This window comes from Ceratotherium simum, chromosome 11 (assembly GCF_057802395.1).
Source record: "Ceratotherium simum simum isolate JZ-2026a chromosome 11, ASM5780239v1, whole genome shotgun sequence".
NCBI lineage: Eukaryota > Metazoa > Chordata > Mammalia > Perissodactyla > Rhinocerotidae > Ceratotherium > Ceratotherium simum.
Window position 1 is genome coordinate 54,648,005 of NC_141910.1, and position 14,318 is coordinate 54,662,322.

At 51.3% G+C, this 14,318-nt stretch overlaps 1 protein-coding gene across 4 annotated transcripts in view; it reads left to right on the top strand.

Moving 5' to 3' along the window:
* The first annotated feature begins 645 nt into the window (after positions 1-645).
* KIF3C (kinesin family member 3C) overlaps positions 646-14,318 on the top strand; it is a 36,458-nt gene continuing 22,785 nt past the window's right edge. For 2 of the 4 annotated variants that reach the window (XM_014781871.2, XM_087437041.1), the window contains exon 1: positions 646-2,961. In XM_014781871.2, coding sequence (XP_014637357.1) covers positions 1,420-2,961 — 1,542 coding nt within the window. In that variant the 5' untranslated portion in view covers positions 646-1,419. The remainder of the gene's footprint in view (positions 2,962-14,318) is intronic. The other 2 variants (XM_087437040.1, XM_004418268.3) reach the window with 2 other exon arrangements.

Below are 14,318 nucleotides of genomic sequence, written 5' to 3' on the forward strand. Positions count from 1 at the left end.
TCAGATTGTCTATTGGAGAGTAGCTGGAGGTGAGGCTGGGAAGTTATGCAGGAGTCAGAAGATGGAGAGGCTTTTATACAATATGGAAGACGGGTGCAGGAGGAGGGAGGGGACCAGAGTGCATGTGTTGGAGAAGAGGTGAGGGGAGAATCAGCTGGAAGGCAGTCCCTGGAGAGGGAAGAGGAAGGTCAGAGGTAAACCAGGGTAGGGAGAGGAAAGGACAGAGTCAAGAAACATTTAGGAGTTAGGGTGCCTGATGACACCCTGAAGGAGAGGGGTGACATGTACCCGTCTGCAGGCAGAAAGGCAGGAGCAGTGGAGAGACAGAGGATGGTGACTGTGGAGGGAATAAGTGTGGGTGGTGGATAACTCCCCCCATCCCCTGTCCCTCCGGCCCCCGCCCCAGCCCCAGGGAGGCTGCAACCTTAGCAGTCACTCCGGGGGTTGCATGCCAGAGAGGGAGGGGCCTCCCGGACTGGAGAAGGCATCAGCAACCTGCCAGAACTGGGTTAACAAAGGCAGGACTACAACTCCCAGCATGCTCGGGCCCAGTGGGGTGACGGCGGGCGGTGGCTGCGCTACACCCGCCTAGTGGGCGCAGGGTCTGGGTCGGCACCCGAGCCTGTCATTCTGGAGGGGTCTGCGGGGGTTCGGGCCGGCGATGCACCCCCGTCCGCCGCGCACTGGCCGCGCCGGGCTCGCGCCTCCCGCCCCGCGGCCCCGCCCCTTGCCCCACCCCAGCCGGGCGGCTTAGCTGCGGCCGCAGCGCGGCGGCAACATCACTCTCGCCGCGGCTGCTCCGCCCCATCCCCTTCTGTTTTTCTCTCTCATTCTCCGGTGGCGGCGGCGGGGAAGGCGGAGGCGGAGGCAGCAGCAGACGCGGTGCTGCAATGAATGATCCCCCAGCTGGGGAGGAGGACTCCAGGTGAGCATCTGCCCTTGGGAGGGCCGGGACCCCCGGCCGCCCCGGGACCCGCAGCCCCGGCTATGGATCCTTAGAGGGGGAGGAGGAAGAGGAGGAGGAGAAGACAGCTCTGCCGCCCACCCCCATCCCATTTTCCTCTTCCTTTATCTCATTGTTGCCGTAGCTGTTTACGGCCGGCTCCCTCTGCCCCAGCATGGGGCGGGCTCCCGGCACTGCCCTTCAGCAGGCGCTGCTGCTGCGGCTCCCTCGGCTGCCCGGGGATTCTGCCTAATTCTCCCTGCCCAGCCGGTGCAGCGAGGACCGGAGAGCGGTGGAGGCCCGGACTGCAGCAGCGGCGGGGCCACCTCCCAGCATCCCCACCCTAGGAGGCTGCATGCGGATTGAAGAGCGGCGCCTGGGGGCTGGGCCGGCCCCGCTGATCCGGACCTAGGAAGGACAGCAGGACCGCCCAGGCTGACAGGGGGCCGAGGGAGCAGCAAGGACAGAGCAGCAAGATGGCCAGTAAAACCAAGGCCAGCGAGGCCCTGAAGGTGGTGGCCCGGTGCCGCCCCCTCAGCCGGAAGGAGGAGGCTGCGGGTCACGAGCAGATCCTGACCATGGACGTGAAACTGGGCCAGGTGACCCTGCAGAACCCCCGCGCTGCCCCCGGGGAGCTGCCCAAGACCTTCACCTTTGATGCCGTGTATGATGCCAGCTCCAAGCAGGCAGACTTATATGATGAAACCGTGCGGCCCCTGGTAGACTCCGTGCTTCAGGGTTTCAATGGCACCGTGTTTGCCTATGGCCAGACTGGCACTGGCAAGACCTACACAATGCAGGGAACCTGGGTGGAGCCCGAGCAGCGCGGGGTCATCCCCAATGCCTTTGAGCACATCTTCACCCACATCTCGCGCTCCCAGAACCAGCAGTATCTGGTCCGGGCCTCCTACCTGGAAATCTACCAGGAGGAGATTCGAGACCTGCTCTCCAAGGAGCCCGGCAAGAGGCTGGAGCTGAAGGAGAACCCTGAGACTGGTGTCTACATCAAGGACCTCTCCTCCTTCGTCACCAAGAATGTCAAGGAGATTGAGCATGTGATGAACCTAGGGAACCAGACCCGGGCAGTGGGCAGCACACACATGAATGAGGTCAGCTCCCGCTCCCATGCCATCTTCGTCATCACGGTGGAGTGCAGTGAGCGTGGCTTGGACGGCCAGGACCACATCCGTGTGGGCAAGCTCAACCTGGTGGACCTGGCTGGCAGTGAGAGGCAGAATAAGGCAGGCCCCAACACAGCTGGAGGGACAGCCACACAGTCTACGGGTAGTGGCAGTGGTGGAGGCAGCAGTGGTGGTGGTGGTGGAGAGAGGCCTAAGGAAGCCTCCAAAATCAACCTCTCACTGTCTGCCCTGGGCAATGTGATCGCTGCTCTGGCGGGCAACAGGAGCACCCACATCCCCTACCGGGACTCCAAGCTGACCCGGTTGCTCCAGGACTCTCTGGGAGGGAACGCCAAGACCATCATGGTGGCCACCCTGGGGCCAGCTTCTCACAGCTATGACGAGAGCCTTTCCACTCTGCGTTTCGCCAACCGGGCCAAGAACATCAAGAACAAGCCCCGGGTGAATGAGGACCCCAAGGACACGCTGCTGCGGGAATTCCAGGAGGAGATCGCCCGCCTGAAGGCCCAGCTGGAGAAGAGGGGGATGCTGGGAAAACGGCTCCGGAGGAAGAGCAGCCGGAGGAAGAAGGCTGTGTCTGCTCCAGCCGGGTACCCTGAGGGGCCAGTGATTGAGGCCTGGGTGGCTGAAGAGGAGGATGACAACAACAACAACCACCGCCCACCGCAGCCCATCCTGGAGTCAGCCTTGGATAAGAACATGGAGAATTACCTGCAGGAGCAGAAGGAGCGGCTGGAGGAGGAGAAGGCGGCCATCCAGGATGACCGCAGCCTGGTGAGCGAGGAGAAGCAGAAGCTGCTAGAAGAGAAGGAGAAGATGCTGGAAGACCTGCGGCGGGAGCAGCAGGCCACAGAGCTGCTCGCAGCCAAGTACAAGGTAAGGGCCCCAGAGGGAGCAGGGGCATTCCAGAGGTCCCCAGAGGGATCTGAGCTGGCAGGCTTTTCTCTGAGGGTCTGTGACCTGGCCTGAAGCAAGGTGTCCTCCCTCAGCATCACACACCACCCTCTTGCCAAATACTTCCCTGCAGCAGCCAGGCAAATTCTTGCTATTTTGGGCTGCCAGGCAGAGCCTCCCAGGAGCACCTAGGAGGATGGACACACACGCGCGCACACACACACACAAAGCAAAGCAGGCAGGTGGTCTCTCAAGCCAATGAGCTTGGGCTGGTCTGACCTGCTGCCTGTCAGTCTCTGCCAGTGGCCCCTAGAATCGGTCAGGTCCGTGGGATGGCCAGGCAGATCCTCAGCCTCTCATGGGTGTGGGTTCTCACTCTTGTACAGTCTCCTCCCCTGGGACCTCCTCCCTCTGCAGCACCTTCAAACCTCACGCCATTTTAATGATATCTGACATTTGGATAGCACTTCACAGTTACCAAAATACTCCACGTACATGATCTCATTTGATCCTTACAGTTGCCATCCAGGGTACCAGTTCTTAATTCCGCATTTTACAGGTGAGGAATTAGAGAAGTGACGTGACCAAGGTTCCATCCTACGAAGTGGCAGAGCTGAGCTGGAACCACAGACCTTGTGCTCTTTAACTTTTTGCAGGGCAAGGCAGGACTATGAATGGATCCTTCTCCCTGTGAAAATGGTCCACTGCGCCCATGCAGTGCAGAGTCCATGGCAGGGTATCTTTATGAAAGAGATTCAGGGGATCACGCAGAGGGTAGGGTGGAAAGAGCACTGGGCTCTACACTAGAGACCTGGAGTCTAGGCCTAGCTATTTTCCAGCTCATTGAGTGACCTTGTGTAAGTTGCTTCCTCCTCTCCTCAAGCCTCAGTTTCCCTTTTTGTAAAATAGAGGGTTGGCCTGGTGATCTCTGAGGCTCTTTTAACCTGACAGTTCTATGACCTGTATTAATCGGAGAAGCAAACCAACTGGCCCCCACACCCAGGCTTCATCTTGGTAAGATCCAATTCCCCATGGCCCTGAGATACATCAGGACCTCAGCATCCTTCCTGAGCTGTTCCTTTCCCCGTGGGAGCCTCCAGGCCCTAGGGGCTGGCTACAGAGGCTCCCACCTGGTCAGCCACAGACCTGCTTAATTTCAGTGCTGCAGATGCCACAACTCAATGTTCCAGGCATTTCCAGTTCCCTGGAGCCGTCAACACTGGGAGTTGGAGGAAGGATGCAGGGAACCATGAACTGATCACTTGCTGGGGAGAGCAAAATGTTGGCATTTCTTATTGCCTCTCAGGAGTGTGGGCTGGGAGCAGGGAAGCCCAGCCTGGAGAGAGAGCTGTAGCCACAGGAAAAGGGACAGATGAGCTGTGTGCCATTGTCTGTGTTAACGGGAATGTGCTGCTGCACCAGAGGCTCTGGCCTCGCATATTTAATATTTAATTCATCTCCGTGAGCTCAGCAAGAGTTATGCTGTGGTGCTTCCTCAAAAAGGATCAGGGGCCTGGCACATTTGGGGCCATCTTGGGAGAAGCAGGATGTTAAAAGCATGACAGTTGGAGTCAGCTCTCCCTAGGGGAAAGGGAATCCAGGCAGTCTGGTGCTTTCCACTGAGAGATCTTATGTGAGCAATCTGTGATCAGTTTCATTACCAAGAGCCCTTCCCACCCCCAATGCCCCGTACTCCCCTTCCCCACCACACCTTAAAGTGGGGAAGCAACAGAGGCTAAGAATAGAGTGCAGAAGCACACTTCAGCCCTGAGGAAATGGGTAGAAGGGATGGAGCGAAGGATCCAGTGGTCCTTCCCATTGGGAACAATGGGCTCTCACATTGTTGGCAACTGACTGGTTCACTAAGATTCTTAGATCGAAAGCAATGTGGGGCTCAGATCATAGGACAGTCAAGAGTTCAGGGTGGCCAGAACCAGAATCCTTGCACAGAGGCGTAGCCCATATAACCCCCCATCTTATAGCTGGCAGGGGCCTTGGAAAAATGAGGCCCAGACTTGCCCAGGGCCACACAGGTGAGTGAAAGAGAGCCCGGACTCTTTATACTTGGGCCAGCCTCTTTCCATTACACCAGAGTCCTGATGTTACCTGTACTACTTGATAATCAGAATCATTCGTTTTTATATAACGCTTTGACATCTTAATCTCATGTCATCCTCCCAGAAACCCCAAGAGATGGGTGTGACAGTTATGAAAACCAAGGCTGGGGAGGTTGAGCGACTGTCTTGGTGACCCCGGCTGATAAGTGGTGAAGCCAGAACTGGAACCCAGGTCTTTTGATACCCCTAGACCTGTGCTCTTTCCAAGTCATCACAGATCCCTCCATGTTTTCTCCCGGTGTGACTCAGGGCAAAGGCCTTTGCCTCTCTAGCCCTCAGGTTTCCATTCGGCTAATGACGAGAAGTCTGACATAGCTCCCTGGGGACTGGGTGAAATGGTCATTATGTGCCAGGCTTCCAGATATAAGCAAAGGGGGAGGGGTGCCTGGGAAATTCCAGGAGGGGATGATTCCATATCCTGTGACTTCTCATCAGGCCTGGCCCAGGACAAACAGCAGCAAGCAAGCCCAGAATGGAGCCTAGACAGGGGACCCCAACCTCCCTATAGCCCCTAAGGCACCGCCTGGTTCAGTGTGGATGTTTCCAGGATGGAGAAAACAATTTGAGGACCCTTGAGGGATCCACAGGGTAAAGAGAGGTGGAGCAGGTTAGAGATAATCCCAGGCCTGCCTATTGCACAGGGTTGTGCTGAAGATTAAATGAGATCATTAGTGTGAGGGCATTTGAAATCAGTTGAAAGCACCAAATAAATGGGGAGCATTAGCAGCCACAGGGTGGCTTCTGTTTGCCAAGCAGGGGTCTAGTGATCTCCAGGATTGACATCTTTGTTGTTAGCTTAACTCTTTCCTTCCCCTGCTGCTTTGCCATAACTCTGCAGACCTGGGAGCAGAGCCAGGCAAGAAAGATCTAGGAGACCTCAGAAGGCAGGAGCTTGGGTCCCTCCTGGAAATTAGCTTAGCTTTTGCTCCCCATCTGCAACACACTCCGGTTCCCACTTTCTGAGATATGGTATCAACTCCCCTTGTCGCCTCCGCCCAGTCCCCCCTTCCAGCTCACACCACCCTCTGGGGGCAGCTAAGTGGTAGCTGACGCGACCCAGTGCCCTCATTCACTCTTTCTGACTCATCTTACAGTCTGTCTCGCCTGTGTTCCCTGCCTGCCACCTCCAGGCTCCCCGTCCCCTTTGTTCTCCCCTCACTGTGTACAAACACCATGTCTGTCTCCTTGGAGTCTCCTTTCATCTCTCCTTTCATGTTTACCATGGGCCTCAGGGGGTGTTAGGGTGTGCAAACGTGTAAGGGTTTGTGATTGTGATCAGTGCCCTATTTCTCGCTAATCATTAGCGATCCATACTTATGCAGTGTCTCCAGGGGCTTGAGAGCATATTAGGCCTAGGAGGTGGGGGTGGGGGAGTAGGTAAAGTCTCAGACAGACCCACCACTGAGGTTATGTCTCTTCATGGTGAAAACTCACATGTTTGTGCACAATGCACATCCTGCAGTGAGGACTGGTGAATGCATGTGGATGGGTTGGGAGAAGGCCCACTTTACTCAAATTTAATTGTGCAAGAAAATTTTTTAAATGACTGCTTTAATTTTGAACTTAATTTTTTGAGAGATTAGACTAGATGATATCTAGAACTTTGATTCTAGGTGCTTAGGGAGAAAGAAGAGTGTTTGGGGGAGGCAAGGCTGCAGGTGACACAAAATGCAGGCTCCAACTGAAGAGGGAGTGGAAGAGGTAGAAACAACAGCCCTGCTTGTTGATCCTCGAGGAAGTAGGTCTAGAGGGAGAAGAGCAGGGGGGTCTTGGCTAGAGCCCAGCTCTCTCTGTGGTGGGTGTAGGAAAGAGACCCTGCAGAAGCAGCCTCAAAGCCAGACGGATGAGGTCACTGCAGAGAATACAAACTACATTGAATTTTCACTGTCCGCTTTGTGGGTCCCTCTTCTTCCTCCCACCTCTCAGCATTGGGATTGACCATGAATGGGTATGCAAGAGAGAGAGTTTCAAGCCCAAGGAAAAATAGTAATAGCGATAACAGTGCCATTTACTTAACACTTGCTATGTGTCAAGCACAGTACTATATATTATACACAAATTATCTCGTTTAATCTTCACGAGCACCTTCCAAGAAAGGTGTTGTAACTGTTCCCATTTTATAGAAGGGACAACTGAGGCCCATTGAAGTTAATTAACTTGCCCAAGGCCTCGTGGTTTGAATATGGCAAATCTAGGTGAGCCCTTGATGGTTTGACATGAAATTTGATCCTCTTTTATGCTTAAAGAATTGGGAATATCAGGTTGGGAACTGGTTGCTGGGAACATGGTAAAACAAGACAGGAGCTGGTGTAGACATGTTGAATTTAAAGTGACAAAATCCAGTGGGCAGCTGGAGGTGGATCGGTGGAGTTTAGAAGCAAGCACAAGACTGGAAATGGAGACTAGGGGCTCAGCTTTAGAAGAGGGCTCAAAGGAGACCCATGGCCCTCTTTCTGGACACTCTCTCCTTCTATGTAAATGGCTCCCAAATCGAGGTCTCCTGTCCTGGTCTCTCTGCCGACCTCGTTTTGTAGAGTGCTGTATTCAGAGCACGGGCATCAGAGTCAGGCAGGCCTGGGTTTAGTCACTTCTAGTTCTGAGACCTCATCTATAAAATCTATAAAATGGAATAATAATAGTACCTATGTTGTAGTGCTATTGAGAGGATTAAATGAGGTAATCAACGTTAAAGCACTTTGCATAGTTCCTGGCATGTAACTGTTCAGTAAATAATAACTGTCTGTTACTGTTATCTCCAACTGCCTAATGGACGTTTTCACTTGGCCACCTTCCTGATACGTCAGACACATCATGTTTTAGTCTGGCTTTAAAGGCTTACCGGACTCGGGCTGCAATATATCTCTTCAATCTAGCCTGCTCAAGCAAGCTACTCCAACACAAGAACCTCACAGCCAGCTGGTCTACCCCTATCCTTTGAACTTAATGTGTACCTCACTGCCTTTCTGCTGATTGCACTGTGTTTGTATGCTAGATAGTCCTGGTAAGCAGGCAGTGGGAATTATGGGAGCAGGTTAAGCTCAATATAAAGAAGAACTTCTTAGCAGTTAGAATTGGGCTGCTTCAAGAGGTAATGGGCTCTGATCCCTGGAAATGTTCGAGGAGAAACTGAATGTCAGAGTTCCTCTAGAGGGATTCATGTATCAGAAAAGCCATTGAACTAGATGATCTTTAAAGTCCCCGCCTCTTAAAAGTCCTTAATTGTTAAAAAATAGTATTTTTAGAGCAAAATATAAAATGTTCAGTTCATCTTTTTGAAAATTAAGATCAAAGGGTTTAAATTTTAATGTGTAAATTCAGCCAATATTAAAAGATATTTTTCAGCTCTCTATCATGGCCAGTTAGAGAAAGAGAATGAAAAGAAGAAAAGAGAGAGAAGAAAATGGGGGAAAAACAACAAAGAAATAGAAGGGGACAGTGAAGAGGGGCAAGAGAAAGGGAGTCATAGAGGCAAGGAAAAAGAAGGGGAGAGAGTGGGTTCAGGGGTGGATACTAGGGTTTCTGGGGAGAAGAAACCCCAGTTGGGAGAAAAAGTGCTATAGAGGAGAGAATTAAACACTCAGTATCGTTCCACTGTCCTGATCTTGATGTTAGTCTCCGAATAGGGCTGTACCAAGTCACCAGAGACTTTCCAATAATCTAGGGAGCATCTACTTCCCAAAGCTGGTCTGGTTTCTTCCGCATGTTCCCAAGGACACCAGCCCCATGCCAGACTCGCTGAGATTTGTGGGGCTGGGTGATCAGGAGACTGTGTGCACCCCGCCCCCATCCCAGCTGAGTCCTCCACAATCCTTGAGAGAAGCGTCACAATAACAAGTGACCAGTTCTCCAAGCTGGGTCTGGCATCTAGGTCAGAGCCCATGGCCTCTTGGCACTGAAAGGAGCCGTGACTTATACTCTTTCCTATCCCTGGTGGATGTGATCTGTTGACAGAATTGTCATGAGCTGGGGGCATTTTGTAATATAAAGATTTGATGGGCAGGAAGTATATAAGACATTTCCATCAGAGGTTCTGGGCCTCAAGTTATGTTGAGGCTCAGCAGGCCTTTTGGTCCAGTGTTGGGTTTCTCTGGATGTGTGTTGGCTGGAGGAGTATATTATCATATTGCCCTTAGCCATTTCCAGCCCCCAGATAGCGCAAGATTGGATGAAGTGGCCATGATAATGTTCTCATTGTGCTCTGAGGACTAAGAGGAAGCGCCTGGAATTCAGCTAGAGAAGGGCACCCTTCTCCCCGCCTGTGCCCTGCCAGCCTGCTGCGGCTGGCAAGTCTGGGCCCTTCTGGAGCCGGCTGGGCCTGAGAGCTGCTGAACCAGGTGGCCTGAGTAGATAAGAAAATGGTCCCTTTTCCCACAAATCCAGCCCTTCGGCCATGGGGGCTGTGCAAGGCAGACCCCTATGCTCAGAGCTAATAAGGCACCTACACTTGTGGTTTGGTGTATCTATCATGTTTAATATCCTGAGAAATTCCTGGGCATTAACTCCTGGTCAGACTAAGAGTTACTTTCTAGTTGTTTCCCTTTCCTCCCAGATGTACTCGACAGAGACGTACCAGGCCCTGAGTTGAACTGTTTCTGTAGCACTAGGTAATAGACCAGCAGTCTTTCTCCTTTTTTGAGGTGGGCCAGCAGAATAATGATAACAACAACGATAGTAATCATAATGGTAGCTACCATTTCTTTAGTGCATGTTTAATGCCAAGCCCTCTGCTGTTTTCTTTATGTGCGTTGTTTTATTCAGTCCTCACAATGGCACCATGAAGTAGTACTGTTTTAATCTCCTTGTGACAAATGTAGATACTGAGGCACATTAAGGAATGAACAACCCAAGGTCACAAGGCTAGGAAGTGTTAGGGCCAGAATGTGAGCCTATGTCTGTCTGACTCCAAAGCCCATGGTCCTCACCTCCACAGCATAATACCACCTCAGAAAGGAAGGATTCATGCCAGATCCCTCGCTAATAGGCCCCAGTGGGAGCTCTGGTCTCCTGAGCTCATCTCTGTCCATCCGTACAATGCAAAACCCCAGCCTCTGACCTCAGCCTAGCGCCATTCATTCATATAATCAACAAATCTTCTTGAGTAACCATGGCCGAGAACATAAATCGGTAGATATCCTTAACTTTGTCTTTACATTATTTCAATTTCTGGAAGGAAGCATGAGAACTCGCTGGTAATGGTTATTTCTAGGGATTTTCATAGGGAGGGGGGCTTTTATTTTTTACTTTATGCTTTTTTTACTCTACTTTTTTTCTTTTTACAGCAGGCATATATTACTTTGTTAATTAAACAAAAACTAATCTCAATTTTTTAAGGGAGAAAAAATATAAAAGAAATGTGTTAACACCTGGTTAGAAGATTAGCTTAGATTAGATTCCAAAGGTATTGACAAATTGAGAGAAATCCAGGGTTGATAATAACACTCAGTGCTACCCAGTTATTGATAATCCTGTGACCTTGGACAAGTCACTCTCCCCCCACCCCCCAGGGACTGTAAGAAATGATCAATAGATGATTCCTTACTTTCTGCACCATTTGCCGATTCACCTTGGAAGCAGTGAGTCAGGAGCCCAGGGTTAGAGATCAGCCTGAATAGGGGGCAGGGAGGACTGGAGAGGAATGACTGAGCATTGCCCAGGAGCTGGAGGCTGTATGACCCAGGATGACCCACCTCAGCCCTCTGGGCCCTGTACCGCATCTGTAAAATGCCGAGTCTGCAATTTATGCATCCTTAGGTCTCCTCCAGTTCTGACCTTGTAGCATCCTATTGTCTGACTGGATTTGCATCCATGGTGCTGGAGAGAAACCCTCTAGAACACTTCAAATAATTGAGGGAAATAGAGGAGAAAGATGAAGGTAAGGACTATCTCTGAGGTGCTCCTGATTTTCTCACTGAAGTGGATGGGCTGATTTCTTTCTTCCTGCTTTTCTCCAAGGTGGACTGAAGCACTTCTGGGCATCAATACTCCGTCCAGTACAAGGCTGGGAGTAGAGTCCAGCTCACCTCACTCCCCAACCAAGGTGTTTCCTGATCTTTAATTGTTCTTTCTTCTTGATGAGAGAATTCCCAGCATTTGAAAGACCAAGCATTTGTGTTGTATTTTGGGCCATCCAAGGAGATTCAAGGCAGAAACTCAGACTCAGTCTCCTGATTTATGTCCCCAGGGCAGAGAATCACTCAAAATAGCACTCTTCTTCCCGTCATCATTGCGTCTTTCTTTTCTTCTTCCCTTACTGCTGGCTTCTCGAGATCTGCAACCAGGGGGCCACAAAAGGAGAAATAGGTCTGTGACGGTAGGAGTGGCTGTATTTCCTGGAGATGGAGGCAAGGACTGGTGCACTAGTTGTTTTGTTTTGCTCTTTATGATGAATGGTGGGTAAATGTCAATCAGGAACTGAAACAGCAAGTAACCACTGACATTTGATGGTACCTCATCATTTACCAAGTACTTTTGCATCTATTATCCAATTCCCCATTCCTACCCAAGGCCTGCAAGGTTAGTGGGTATTCTCCCCATTTTATAGATGAGAAAACTGAAGTCCAAGGGCTGATGCCCTAGATTTTGGGTGGCAGAGTGTGTACCAGGATTCACACTCTCTGACTGACATGCCCAGTGCTTTTTATATCATCCCACCATGGAACTTGTAAGGTGGCCCTTCTCATGAGCTATCCGGGTTTTAGTCTCTCTTGGGGACTCTAGTGATACTGACAACCTCCTCGCAAGTAGGCAGTTAAGAGCTCTGACCCGTTCCTCTCAGAGGCCCCCATAAGATCCTCACACAGGCAGAATCATCTTCAGCAGAGCCCTGCCTGTTTCAGCTAGAAGAAAAAGAAATGGTGCCTTGAACTTTCCTGATGGTTCCTGAGTTGGCAAAGGTGCAAATACCAAATTCTGTTTCTCTCCAAGGCGCCTTCCTGCCTGAATTCAGGAGAAGGCTGTGGAACAGGGAAAAGGACACTGGACTTGGAATTAGGAGACTTGTGTTCCAATATCACTTTTGCCGTTTACTAGCTTCATACTCTTTAGCAAGCCAGCCTTGGTGGTCTAGTGGTTAAGATTCGGTGCTCTCACCGCTGCAGTTTGGGTTTTTTTCCCAGTCAGGGAACCACACCACCCATCTGTTCGTTGTCATACTGTGGCGGCTGCGTGTTGCTGTGATGCTGAAAGCTATGCCACAAGTATTTCAAATACCAGCAGGGCCACCCATGGTGGACAGGTTTTAGCAGAGCTTCCAGACTAAAACAGACTAGGAAGGAGGACCTGTCCACCCATTTCTGAAAAAAATTGTCCATGAAAACCCTATGAATAGCAGCGGAGCATTGTCTAATATAGCGCCGGAAGGTGAGAGGATGGTACAAAAAGACCAGACAGGATTCTGCTCTGCTGTATACACGGTCACTAGGAATCAGAATCCACTTGACAGCACTAACAAAAAAACCATGAGCAAGTCACTTCACCTGTCTGAGCGTTAGTTTTCTTTTATGTCAAATGGGGATCATACTCATTATCTCATAAGGTTCTTTTGATGATTAAAGGGGATGATTAATGTAAAAAGGACCTAGCCCAGCCACAGGCACATAGCGAGTTGCATCTGAGACTCCTGTCGGCTCCAGAATGTCACAGATTAGTAGCTGGGCACAGCCTGTTTGGCTTCTCTGTAAAAGCATACTTGATGGTGTCTTCTCAGAAGCGTGTCTGTCTGGGCCCGGCTGTCTCCGTTCTGGCTTTCCAGATCAGCTCTCAATGAGTGCTGGGGCCTCCTTGCTCCACCTTCTGGTTTTGCGCTCCAGTTGGTCCTGACATAGGAAAAGGTGAGCCTCTGATATCCCAAGCTGTGGCTGCAAGCTGACGTGGTCCCTGTGGTGATCTTGGCTGTTAATTGTCACAGCAGCTGACCTGCTTCTTTTTTTTTTTTTTTTAAAGATTTTATTTATTTATTTTTCCCCCCAAAGCCCCAGTAGATAGCTGTGTGTCACAGCTGCACATCCTTCTAGTTGCTGTATGTGGGACGCGGCCTCAGCATGGCCGGAGAAGCAGCGCGTCGGTGCGCGCCCGGGATCCGAACCCGGGTCGCCAGCAGTGGAGCGCGCTCACTTAACCACTAAGCCACAGGGCCGGCCCTGACCTGCTTCTAATACCTGGATTTAGGACCATGATCAAATTGGGAAATTATTTGGAAAGTGCGTCGACTGTATAGGAGCAGATACACGTAAAGATTCCTTAATTATGAGACTCTGGGCTTAGAATACTCCATCTCTGGGCCTCAGTTTCCTCATCTATAAGCCAAGGGGGTTGGGGTCAGTGATTCCCCGAGGTCACCTTAGTTACCCTGTGATTTGTATCCCTCTCTCAGGAGTCAGACCACAGCCCTGGAGCTCTCAGCCCTGTCTCTCCTGCCCCCACAGCCTCTGGTGGCCTTTTAGTTACACTGGACTTATTTAGAACCAGTAGGACCAAACCCAGTCCTATCCACAGGCCCCACCCACCTGTACTGTTTTGCCCTGAGAGATCACAAAGGCAGCATTAACTCAGGCAGCTGAGAGCTCTAGGGAACTTTTCCTGGGGACTCAGAACCCCATAATCCCAGCCCCTCTGCTTAGTGCCCCCAGCCTGAAGTGGGCCTAGGGATTGGAGGCATCCTTGTCTCTCCCTGCCCTCTGTAGGTGACAGTTAAGGACAGAGATCTCAGGAAAAGGAGGAGATGGCCACTGGTATCCTCAGAGAAATGAGGGAAAAGCAAAAAAAACCTGTTTCTAAGCAAAGAATTCAAGTCGTGCCTGACATATTTCAGAGTGTGGGGGTGAAGCAGACAGCATGGATTGAGACTGGGGAGAAGGAGGGGCTGAGACCTTGCACCTGGGTTGAGGCCCACCCCCAGCTTTCCTGCCAGGGCCAGCTCCCTCTTCCAGCACAAGACAGGTTCTGTCAGGCAGGCTTGGCTGATAGTGTGGGCTGCGTAAGTGGGTGAGACTTGGCGAGTAATCAATAAGGCGAGTTCAGTTGTCATTCAGACCACGTCTGTGCTGGGTCCCGGCAGGGCAGGCAGAGAAGCATAGGGGGAGCGGACAAACAGAATGGGGTGATAATGGGCAGTCAGGCATCATGCAGAAATTCTCTTAGTGGAACCCGGGGCCTAGCCAGAAGGAGAGATCCTGAAGCAGAGTTCTAGGTCCAAGGAGGAGGTCTAACGTGGAGGCAGATTAG